Raw genomic sequence first — 12,336 nt, 5'->3', positions numbered from 1 at the left:
CTAATGACTCACAAGTCTGTCTTCTCTCCTGTGAATGTTCATTCCTCATGTACTATGAACAACATAGACTAGAGTGTGTGTGTGCTTGCATCCGTCATGTATGACATCCAGGCTCCCCGGCAGCACCGACGGAATTTACACACTTTTATTTTTTAATCTTAGCAAAATCCTCTCAGCTGTTACATCCATCCCTCTACTCCCCCAACACACACACACACACACACACATAAACACATATACACACCACACATACACGCTCGCCAGCTCCACCATAGACTTTGGAATTCACTGTTGCCATGGCAATGGAATAGAGCACGCTCTCTCGCATCGCCTGTTCTTTTCTAATGCTTTATATCTCTCTCTCCCTCTCTGTGGAGGCAAACCAGCTTCTCTTGTTTGACAAGGGGCTCGTTTTCTTCCGTCAGCATCAGGTTTCGGATGTTTGTTTGTTAGTTTGTTCAGTGACATGTCGTCATTTTCATATAGAAAACATGTTTGTTTGGGAGACGGTTCTGCACAGGAGCATCCGAGGGTTTCAGACTCATGTCACGTTCATTAATCGAATACACCCTCTCCTCCCTTCTCTATCTTCTCATCTCTTCCACTCTCTTCTTTTCTCCTCTTCATCTTCTCCCTGTCGTTTGCTTCTCTCCCTCTCCTCCTGTCTTTCACTCTCTCTCTCTCTCTCTCTCTCTCATCTGCTCTTTACCCCCCTCCGCCTCTTTCTTCCTTCTCTCAGTAGCTAAGATGACTGCCATGACAATTCAATGAGAGCAGCGGACGCCAAGTGAAGCATCCCCCGCTCGCTGAAAAGGAGAGAAGGAGTGCTCAAGCTCAAGAGAAGAGAGGGAGAAGAGGAGGAGGAGAAGAAAAAGAGGAAGAAAGAAGGGATAAGAAGAGAGGGAGAGGCAGAGGAGCGAGGGAAGGGGAAGGAGAGAGAAAGAGAAGGATAAACGGTGGATGGAGGCGGCTCGGACCGGGGCTACGGAGCGCTCTTCACCGACGAAGAAGAAGAACAGCAGCAGCGGGGGGGAGAGGAGATGGAGGCAAAAGGCAGGAACATGCCCCCAGGTAACACACACACACACACACACTCACACACACTCTCACACACACACACACACAGACATGCATGTGGACTAACAGCAAACAACCAGAAGCACAGGTGCATGCATACACAACTACATGACACACACACATTCAGTTACACAGAGTCATGCAGGAAACCACCCATACACACACACACACACACACACACACACACACACACACACAGGAGTACAGATGTGGGCAGAGGTCTGGATGCAGAAGACAAGTGGTTTTGATTAATCTGCGCTGGCGTTTGTGTAACCAAGCTAAATGTTTGCTCCTGTTTAGAGCAGAGGTGGCTAAAGGGAGCGCTGACACACACACCGAGCTGTGGGAAAAAATAATTGCAAAAAATTGCAATACTGAAATTACCTGCATGCAGCTTGAAATGTCATTCAGTTTTCAGTATGTAGTCATTAAATGCATTTTTGATGCAAAAAGCAGCCTTGGTTTTATGACCGACCAGTTATTGTCACCAATATTAATCCAACTGAGCTTTACTTTTATATACAAGTATGTTTGTGTATGTTTGCGGTTAAAACTTTACTTTCACATTTAACTGACTGTGGTTTGATATATTTTAGTTTTTAATTCAGAGTGGAAACAATTCACCACATCACCATCTACAAAAAAAAATACGTTAAAGATTGTTTCAATGTGCAAAAAAAAAAAAAAGCAGAAGAACGACTGAAATTGCAGATTTGTGGTTGTGATGACTGAGAAGATCTCCATCTCTGATCAGAGGGCTGTACTTAATCAGAAGCGTCTGAAACTCCAGTGTGAACATGGAGGAGGCCTGCTGCTGCCATGTTGGCAGGCTGATGTGCTGCTGACATGACAGGCTCATACTATAGCTTTGGCTTGAACCAGCTTGGCACAAATGTTTTTATTTTGAAAATGTGACACGTTCATTGTGTTGTTTGTTTGCCTCGAGGCGCATTTGTGCTGCAACGTGTGATATTGGGCTGCAAAAATGAAAGTGATGACTTGATCACTCAAGCATATTTAAAATCTAACACTGTGGTGTTGACTGAAGCTCTGATTGCACATGTAGACAGGCAGAAAAAAAAAAAAGTTAAATTTCAGGAAGTGCTGTTGAAGCCTCCTCCTCCATCCTATTACTTTGTTAAAATCACACTTCCAATACTGCTGGGACGTTTTGTTGTTTTATAAAGGACAAAACTTCGGTGGATTCCTTAAATCAATCGAGCAACACAATGATTTTGGCATATTAGCATCACACGAACACGTTCCAGGTTTAGGTTTTGGAGCATTTCTGTCCACGAATCGTTAAAGAATCTGAAAAATTGCAAACAGGGAAACAGATTAGAGACTCACGCAACTTCCACGAAAAGGAAAATGATTAACTGTCACTAGTCAGCTGGCTGCAACACACATTTCTCATTTCCTCAGATGTGGTGCAGTAAGTGCATTACAGCGAGTTTAAAAAATGAAAATCTATTTCCTGACACACAACTGCTGCATCCACTGACTGGCTGTCTGGCCCAGTGCACTCATGTCTTTCTGCAGTTTTTCGGGACTTACCTTATGCATATTACAGCAGGCGGGTCAGCTCCAGGGTCAGAGTACCAGTGGTCGCTGTTATTTTGGGATTTGCGTTGCCATGGAAACGCACCTCAGGCCCACTGAAGTAGCCAAGTAGTTTTAAAAGCCCACTCTGGGATTGATATTCTGTGTGCGATCGATTGTTTACATTAACCTTTAGAAACGGTGGTCCAGTGTTTCCAGAACACTAACAGAGTTTTCATTTCACGCCAGCGTTTGTAAAACCTTTTTTTTTTTTTATATCTCAAATGGTTGAAATCTCTTTGAGGAACCGAAAAGTTAAATGGAACCTGTTCCTCGCTCCTCGGATGTTTCATTTATGGCTCCTGAAGCACAACAGATGTGTTGCATCTCGATTCCCCTCTTGTCGTCCCTCTCGCTGTTCACCCCTCAGCTTTGATTTATGTCTCTTCCCTCCTCTTTCCTTTTTCCTCTCCTCTCCACTTGTCTATTCTCGTCTCGTCATCCACTCCTCCCTCGTCTCTTTCACCCTCTTATTTTTATTAATATGTATGTAAACGTCTGCGTCCTGTTTCCTTCTCTTTCTTGTGTCCTTTCCACTTAAGCTTCTAAGTTATTGTTACTTTATTCTACTGATCTTTCCAGCAAACTAATTCCAAAGAATTTTCTTCCCTACGTGTAAACTTTGCTCATATCAGCACCTCTTAAAGTCTTTTGGAAATCCAGCTTTTGGCAGGAAGGTTAGAATTCAGAAACGACTACCTGCTGAAAGAATTAATGCATTTTCCAGCTTTATTTAGATTTTCTTTGGAATCTCAGTTGAAGAGTTACAAAGGAGATTTTCTCCCTCATGTCTCCCAGCAGTCCATCTTCCACCCTCCGCTGTTACGATATTTGTCGTTTTATATTTTTGTTGATGCAGTGGGTCGGCATTTTGTTCTTCTGCTGGCTGCCTGCTGCCAACATTTCCTCGCTGCTTCAGGCTGTGTACGCTGTTTTTGATTAAAAACCGCTCCAGTGTGCTCACCCAGAATGCAATGGAAAGACTTAGCCCCATCAGCAGCTCCCACCACTCACCCACAGCTGCCCATGGGGGACAGTGGTTCTATTAATGCATAAATATTTGACAGTCCAATACATGAATTGTGAACCAGGTGGAATGCAGAAATGTCTCATTTTTTAGCTTCTCGTTTTTAATTTTGAGTTTGTTCACTTTCTTCATGGAGATATATGATTTTAACAAGTTTATTTAGTTTAGCATTGGACTGAATATCAGCTATGACGAGTGCAGGGCACCATAACCTCAGTGCATGCCTAAGATCCACCCCTGAGTGACAACACATGTGAGACTGTGACTGTATTGCACAGATTAGTTATAACTGTGTCAAACTTTTCATCTGTTATCAGTTAGTACCAAATAGTGCTCTGAACTTGACTGACGCAAAATGTCTTTTCAATGATTTCTCTGTTATTAATTTCCATAAATCGATGTGGAGATCATATAAAGAAGATGTTCCTTATAATTGTAGCTGTGGCCTGATTAAGTTATCATCATCGAACAAAATTACAATTATATAATGACTTATTATAATTGTTTGAACATCCATGGTTACAATAAAAGCAGGACTTGAACCATGACTTGTAATTTGTTCGAAAACGTTTAAATACTCTGGACCACCCCTCCTAGAGCATCCAGAGCAGAGGACAATGTGTTTTAGCTAAGCTGTATACAGTTGATTGTGAGACGGGTGTGATGGGAATTCTACATGAGCACATAACAAAATTACAAACATATAAGAAACTTTGAAATTCAGAATCAATGAAGGATTCTTGTCACCTGTGGTCACCTGGTATAGTTTGAACTAAACTATAGTCATGAGCACTGCTATGTGCTTATCGCTCTGTCTCCTTGTCAGATATTAGCTTCCTCCCCCGCCCAGCGATGGTGTGGTGTGAGCGCGGCATCCAGGTGCTGCTGACCACCATGGGAGCGTTCGCTGCCTTCGCCCTGATGACGGTGGCCATCGGCACAGACTACTGGCTGTACGCCCGCGCCTTCATCTGCAACAGCACAGCCAACTCATCACAGGAGGACTCCAACAACAAGGACAAGAAAGACCCCGGGGCTCTCACCCACTCCGGCCTCTGGAGGATCTGCTGCCTGGAAGGTACAGCTGGTTGTAAACGCTCACGCTCGTGTTTATGAATGTGTTAGTGTGTGTGTGTGTGTGTGTGTGTTCAAAGCCGTGGAAGCCTTTGGATACAGTGGGGGTTGGTGTGTGTGTGTGTGTTTTCTCATGCGTTGGTCACTGGAGGGTCTTGTTGAGGTCAGTGTGCTTATCAGTGTAATCAGAAAAGACATAAATAGGTGTTCTCCTGCTCACACACACACACACACACACACACACACACACACACACCAGTAGGATATATCGCTCTACTGTTATCTATCTCTCTGTTTTAACATAAGCCAGGCTGCATTATGTTTCCTGCAAAATATATTTGTTGTTGCAGTTTAACTGTATATAAATAGACACCGCTTCACCTGCAGCGAACAAACAAATCAATGAAACAAACAATGCAGTTAATGAAATGATGTATCCTGTGTAAACTTGTGCTAAACATGGCCTCTACATTCAGCTACAACTCACTCTACTGCAGCATGAGGAGACACCCGAGCGGCAGCCTGTAGTGCAGGGTGCAGATGGTCGGTAGAGTCTAAGAGGAGGGAGGTGCAGGTGAGGGTCGGGTGTAGCCGGAAGTGGTGGTGGCAGCACGACGCTGCCTATTCAGAATGTATGATGTGATGAAGACATGCTGTAAACATGATAGTGAGATGTTAGAGAAGCTAACGTGTGTGTGTGTGTGTTCACTCTCTTGGTGCATTTAGGTGTTCTTACATATGTCCATATATATATAGATCTGTGCTTTGACTAATTTCTACCCCTATTGTCCTTTAGATTTCATGCACAGACACTTATATATATATACACATATATACACTCCTACTATGCATTCAACATAAAGCTCATCATAATGCCCCAGAGCTCAGATATGAGTGGTGACTCACTCAGTGACTGATTAAGTAGTTCCTCCAGCTCCTGCATTGCTGCAGCTGACAGACAGGTTTAAAAGGACATGACAAACAGATACATGCACAGGCTATATACAGTCTCATGCACATACGAGACGAAGTTCCAAGGCTTGAGCTATCTAATATAAAGCTTCTTGTGTTTTAGTTAAAGTGTGACATGTTGCATTTTAACACCAGGAAATTACTACATTCATTTTGAGGCGGTATAATTATCATAAACAACAGAGCAGCATCAAGAACACTAGACTTCGCTGTGTTTTCCTCTGTGTTCAGGCGCCGCTGACATGAAAGGAACATTTGGTGCATTTCTTTATTCAAAAGTTTCATCCAGTATGAGTTCACGGAGTTTAAGACTTAGTTTTTGCAAGCTGTTTCATATGAAAAGACACTGGGTGGCAACGTCTGGTGCTTCGTCAGATACTGGCGCACAAGGCACCGATTAGCAGCTGTGTGAGAGGATCTGTGCCTGGACGAGTCGCTAAAGGGCAGTGAAGTTGTAATATAGAAGAAAAAGCTCACATGTGGAGATGGAAGGTGGGTTGGACACCGGACTTTGTCCCAGGAGAGCAGGATTTGTGTCCCGTGTGAAACCAAAAGTGAACATTAACCACATTTTCTTTTGTTGTTATCATGACTGTGGCAGTATTAGACATCAGCACTGGGAATAAGAACCACTGTTGCTCTGAGTGTCTGATAATGATGCAGAATGGTGCCTCGTGTGTTAATATCAGATGCCAAAGGGGGAGCTGAAGTGTTGCCGTTTGAGGCCCCAGGTTGGGAAACACCTCTTATCGTTTAGACTGATAGTGTCACCCATAGTGATGTGCTGTGAGGTGCTTGTCAGATACCTGTCTTTCCCCATGCTGCAAAACATTGACTTCTTGGCAGCTTTTTTTTTTTAGAAATCATCCAAAGTGTTCGACACATGCTCCGCCCTTTCACCCCAGTCTGCTGTCCACTGGGCTGTTTGTGGGTTTGTCTTCCCTCCTTAAATCAGCTTCTGGTCCTGTTAGATTTACGGTTCTGTCCCGTTATGTCCGTGAGTGTGTGACAGTCAGTCCTGAAAAGATTAGATTTCACTTCAGGTTTTATTTGGCAGGCTTTTGTTTGTGGAAGCGTGTGTGTGTCTGTGGTGTCGTTTTCATATTCTCTTCAGTGTTTCTGCTTCAAGTCGTTCATTTTATCGCAAGAGAAACGTGGGATCTGTATTTTCCTCTTTTGTCCATGGGATACACAAAGAGGAAAACACATATTACCTCTCAATAAGAAATGTAAGCATACAGTTGCATTTTTGTTTTGATTTACAGGACGAAACAGAAGACACATTCATTTAAATGAAGGTGTATAGCAGCTGTGCTTAAAAGAAAACTACAGATTATGTTTGTTGGTTTGATTTCAGCTGATTTGGGCGTCTTGAAAGATCAAAACAAGTTAGAATGACGGTTTTGATTTAATCATCATTAGAATAACATCCTGTGCCTTGTTATTCACTCACTGTAATCAAGATTCCTCCAGGGAAAGTGATGGCAGTCAGTCACCACTGGCCGAGAAAGAAATATCTATTTTATTAACCCATTAATCAAGTTAGTCCCATCGAGATCAAGACAGCACACACAACATAATATAGATATATATCTTTAAAATATGGCAGATCGGTGAAGGCCCTCAGATTCAAGTCTTTTTGGAGGTTATTCTAAGTGAGGGGAGAAAAGCTTTCTGTCAAACTATAATCTATAATATATACTGTATATAATCAAGGTGCAGATGTATGATGGGAGTTTACTGGCTTTACAAGTGAACTAATACTAATGACAGAACCTTCATGGTCCGAAGACAAAGACTCCAAGTGACTTTGGTGATTCTCTGACTTTTCCTCTTGATGTTTAGGGTTTTGTGGGAAATGTCTCAACAACTATTGGATAGATTGATAAATGACAGTGGGTACAGACATGTTCCCATCAGGATGAATTATTTTAGCTACGATCTCTTAACTTTTCATCTGACAACCTAATTAGGTCAACTTTTGTCTTATTCATCAACTAAATACCTTCAAAACTACAGTCCCACGTTTTGTTTCTTGCTAATTAGCACATGTTAGCATGTTGCTGTGCTAAACTAAACCCACCAAACGTCATCGTGCGAACACTGTTATTGACTTAAAGCATTTAACTCAGCTTAGCATTTAGCCCTTTAGTTTCTTAGAGACGCCTACAGCTCAGATCTTTCTTGCTCTCTTCCACTTCTCATATCTTTTGTTCCCTCTCTCATCATCACTTCATCCGTCTGCCTTGTCTGTGCATCTGTTATCTTCTTCTTCTCTCTCTCTGTTATCGCAAATTACTTCTCTTCCTTACATATCTCTCTCCCTCCCCATCTTTCCTCTTTCTTCTCCACTCTCTCACCATTTTTAACTTTTCTTTCCAAATGTGTTGGCTGTCCCAATGCTTGTTTTCACCTTCTTCCCCCATCACTTTCTCTGAGCCTAACGTTTCCCTCTTCTTTTTTTATTATCATTTCTGCCATTCTGTCTTTTTCCTATCTTCCTCCGCTCCTTGTGATCTCTACTTTTTTTCTACTGTCTTCCTCATCCTCTCCTCCTCTTCTTCTCTGGTGTTTTTTTTTTTCAGGCCTGAAGCGAGGTGTGTGTTCTCAGATCAATCATTTCCCAGACGACGCAGACTACGACCAAGATGCTGCAGAGTATCTGCTGCGTAAGTGACACACGCATATCTACAAATAAACTTCAAATGCACACAGACAGGCACTGTGTACTGGCACACACACACACACACACACACACACACACACACACACACACACACACACACATGCACACACACACATGCACACGTCTCAACACACACCACAGTTTCCATTACACACGGATACAGAAAGGACAGAAGGGGATGGTGGGCGGACATCGATGCACGGATGTCAGATTCAAGCAAAGCGTTCCTGGAGGTGTGTGTAAGTGTGTGTGTGTGTGTGTGTGTGTCTGTTAAGTGTGTGTGTGTGTGTGTGTGTGTGTTTAAATGCCCAGGTGCATGGGGTTGGGAGTCTGGGGGTGTACAGAAAGCTTTTTTTTCACAGATGGATTGAAAGAACAGCCTTCACTAATGGATTATTTTCAGCTCAGGATTCAGGTTTCACATCCTGCCTCCATTGTGATAGCAAATTCTCTCCGTACAGCCCTCACCCCTTTGCTTTACAAAGTGTATGTTCCATCCATATATTATATAAAGATATCTGTTTCTGTGAAGGAGGCTGCGATGCTATCTTAGATTTCCGTGTCTCCTTTGCTGTTCAGCCTTGACTGAACAAGAAAGCTTTCACCTCTGCACAGGCTGCGCGGTCCTTTCGACTTGTTTTAATGATAGAAAAATACTAAAAACACTCTATTTTTTCAAGACGTCTTTTAAACACCAGTATTGGCCCCAAAAAGTAAAGTTTCTTCCATCGGTCCATGGCCTCATTCTCCACCACAATCCACCGAAATCTATGAACAAGCTTTTTGAGGTGTAACACTTCTTTTAATTATATTTCTGCAAATACACTAACTGAAATGGCTTCTTTTGTCCAAACAAAAGCTCAAAATTAATATACAATTATAACAAAAGCAAAGTAATTTATCTACATTTGAGAAGCTGGAACCAGCACCTTTGTTATTTTTGCCTGCAAAATGACTGAAATCATTCATTGATTATCAAAATAGTCACAGATTACATTTATGTTGATCACTTCATCTCACCAACGGACCATTTCAGCTCCTCTTCTATCAAATGAAAGAGGACAAATACAAATACATCCAGAAGATGACAATCAGTGGACTGATTATTCAGTGGAAGTACCACACAGTATTTAGTATTCTGTCCTACCAGCTGCATATCAGACAATCAATAGATTGTGCTGAACCCACATCGTCCCCTTTCCCGTTAAAAACATAATTCATAGAATTATTTGCTAACACTGATCGAGACAGAAGCTTCTATGAATAAATGCTTATTGCAGCATTATTTCGTCCCTTCAGAGGCAAACAAAAGCTAACACAGCTTGAGAAGTCACCTTGAAAACTTGAAGGCACTGCAGTTCCTCGTGTCCCTGCTAGAGACGGAGCCATTCAACATTTTAATCTCCTATTATGTCTCTCTACGTTATCACTGCGTGTAGGTTTTAAGGTGTCTGCAGAGGGATGTACAGCAGAGGGGCTTTAGGTGATGTAATGCATCACTTTGCAGCCCTGTTGAAGGTCCTGTTGGCGGGCAGTGGCTCTGAACTGCTTATTGAGAGTCAATAAGGATAAGAAACATTTCATTTTGTTGCGGATAAACGTAATTGATTTCATGCTTCATACCTGCTGCCGCTGCTTAATAGTCAGCACGGTGGATTCTCCATGCACCAATAATGGAGATCTTATTTTAGCCCCTTGTTGAGCCGTGTAATGATCATGCTCCAATCTACTGTGTAACCTATTGGCTCAGTTATTGTATTTAGTAGAATTCTAGTTAATTTTAGTCTCCAAAAACACATTTCTAGTGACTAAAACATAATAATGCATTTTCATAGAACCCCACCTGTCTGATTTTAAAGGTTTTCTCAGTCCTGACAAAACTCCTCCAAAGCCACAAGAGACATTATGTACTAATACTATGGAGAAATCTTATATAAACAGATAGCTGCTGCTCCAGAGCCAAGTTGTAGTGTCAGCTATAGCACGTCTTGGTAACACTTGTTGTGTGTCACAAGGCTGTTAACATTGCATCCTCAAACGGTGTTGAACCTCAAAAAAGACTAAAAGATTGTACTACATTAGATTAGATTAGATTTAGTCATATTTCTCAGACACAACAAAGTCCACAGAAAGTTGACCAAGTTGAGAAGCAATAACATTTCAGGGGCAGAGGATGACTTCTGTCAGTGTGCCCCTCTGCAGGTGTAGTGCGAGCCTCCAGCATCTTCCCCATCCTCAGCGCCATCCTGCTGCTGCTGGGTGGAGTGTGTGTTGCTTCCAGCGGCTTCTACAAGAGCAAAAGAAACATTATTCTCGGCGGAGGGATTCTCTTTGTGGCTGCAGGTAAGGCTTCAGTGCGGCCGTGGATTTTGAGACCTATGTTCTTTAACCTTGGAGATAATGTTTATTATCTTGTTTAATTGATAATTGTTTATTTTACCTTGGGTGGAAACTGCCTTTCTGCTTCCATATTGCACTCAAAACTGACACTGACACTGAGACAAACACTGGCATAATAAGATGTTTTAATGTATGATATGGAGATTGACTTTCATATTATTCCTCTTCCTCTCTATTATTCCTTATTACTCTTCTCTGTCTAATTGAAAGGAGGCAGTTCCAGTATCCCTGCAAGGAAAACAATTTAATGAAGCTGCAGGTTAATTTGTCTCAGAGGAGCAGTTACATTAGAAGTCTTTTATATTTCCTCAGGCCTTAGCAACATCATCGGAGTGATCGTGTATATCTCAGCAGCACTGAGCGATATCTCTCCTAAGAAAGATGAGGACAAGAAGTGGCACTACTCCTACGGCTGGTCCTTCTACTTCGGCGGCCTGTCCTTCATCCTGGCCGAGATGGTGGGCGTCCTCGCTGTCAACATCTACATCGAGAAGAACAAAGAGCTGCGCTGCCGCTCTCGCACCGACCTCTTCAAGAGCACCACGCACGCCATGCTGCGACTGCCAAGCTACCGTTTCAGGCGGCGCTCTCGTTCCAGCTCACGCTCCACCGACCCTCCACACTCACAGGAGACCTCACCCATCGGTGCCTCCAAGACCTTCAGCCTGCCACCATCCGCCCCACCCTTCTCCGTGGCCACTCTTCCCAACCCGCACCACAGCAGCAGCGGTGGAAGCGGAGGAGGCGGTGACATCTCCATGTACACCCTGACGAGGGACTCCAAGCTGGGCAGCCTGGGCGGCGGCGCCCCACCTCTCTACGGCACTGTGGATCGGGCCACACTCTACCAGCTCCACAACTACTTCCCAAAAGATTCCAGCGGCAGTGGCGGAGGAGGAGGAGCGGTCATAAGCAGCGGGACGCTCCCATCTCACTCCAAGTCCAACTTGGCGGCGGCAGCGGCTGTAGCCCAGAATTCAGCACCGCTTAACACCTCCACATCAGCCACCACACCAGCCCAGGCGCCTCCGATATCTACGGCCACCATGGAGAGGGAGAGGGACAGGGACAGGGACAGGGGCAACGTGGGAACCCTGGACCGACTGACGGCCAAGAGGGACCGGGATAGCAACTCAGATACACTCAACAGGAAAACCACACCAGTTTAAAACTAAACCTCAGAGAGGAGGGAGAGAGAGTCAAAGAGAGGTGTTACTGAATTTAGTCAAACATTAGAGATATCTGAGCAGAAGGTGAGGAAGAGTAGGGCTATATAAATGTGTGGGTGACATTTCAACGTTTCTGTCCTAGAGCCTGGGGTGTCTAGCTGCCATGATCACCTACCAGGATCATAAACAGCCATAAAACACCTGACACGTGCAAATTCATGACAACTGCCTTAAAATGGTCATGACTTTAGCTGCAACGCCTTGTTTGTGAGTCGATTATCCAGCAATGGTGCAGTGGAGGCTTCATCACAAGAGATTTTTACTTTTTT

The 12,336-nt window shown here is 43.4% G+C and overlaps 1 protein-coding gene across 2 annotated transcripts; it reads left to right on the top strand.

Moving 5' to 3' along the window:
• Nucleotides 1-1,040: 1,040 nt before the first annotated feature.
• cacng8a (calcium channel, voltage-dependent, gamma subunit 8a) lies at nucleotides 1,041-12,007 on the top strand. 2 transcript variants are annotated; one of them, XM_070846481.1, is made up of 5 exons: nucleotides 1,041-1,071; nucleotides 4,557-4,784; nucleotides 8,338-8,421; nucleotides 10,641-10,781; nucleotides 11,151-12,007. In XM_070846481.1, exons 1-5 carry the CDS (start codon nucleotides 1,041-1,043, stop codon nucleotides 12,005-12,007), a joined length of 1,341 nt encoding a protein of 446 aa, XP_070702582.1. The 2 variants fall into 2 exon arrangements, with proteins under 2 accessions (XP_070702582.1, XP_070702581.1); XM_070846480.1 differs by having other exon boundaries at nucleotides 4,533-4,784.
• The last annotated feature ends 329 nt before the right edge of the window (nucleotides 12,008-12,336 follow it).

The sequence above is a fragment of the Pempheris klunzingeri genome, chromosome 16, assembly GCF_042242105.1.
Source record: "Pempheris klunzingeri isolate RE-2024b chromosome 16, fPemKlu1.hap1, whole genome shotgun sequence".
Lineage (NCBI taxonomy): Eukaryota > Metazoa > Chordata > Actinopteri > Acropomatiformes > Pempheridae > Pempheris > Pempheris klunzingeri.
This window is presented reverse-complemented; position numbering and strand designations above follow the sequence as displayed.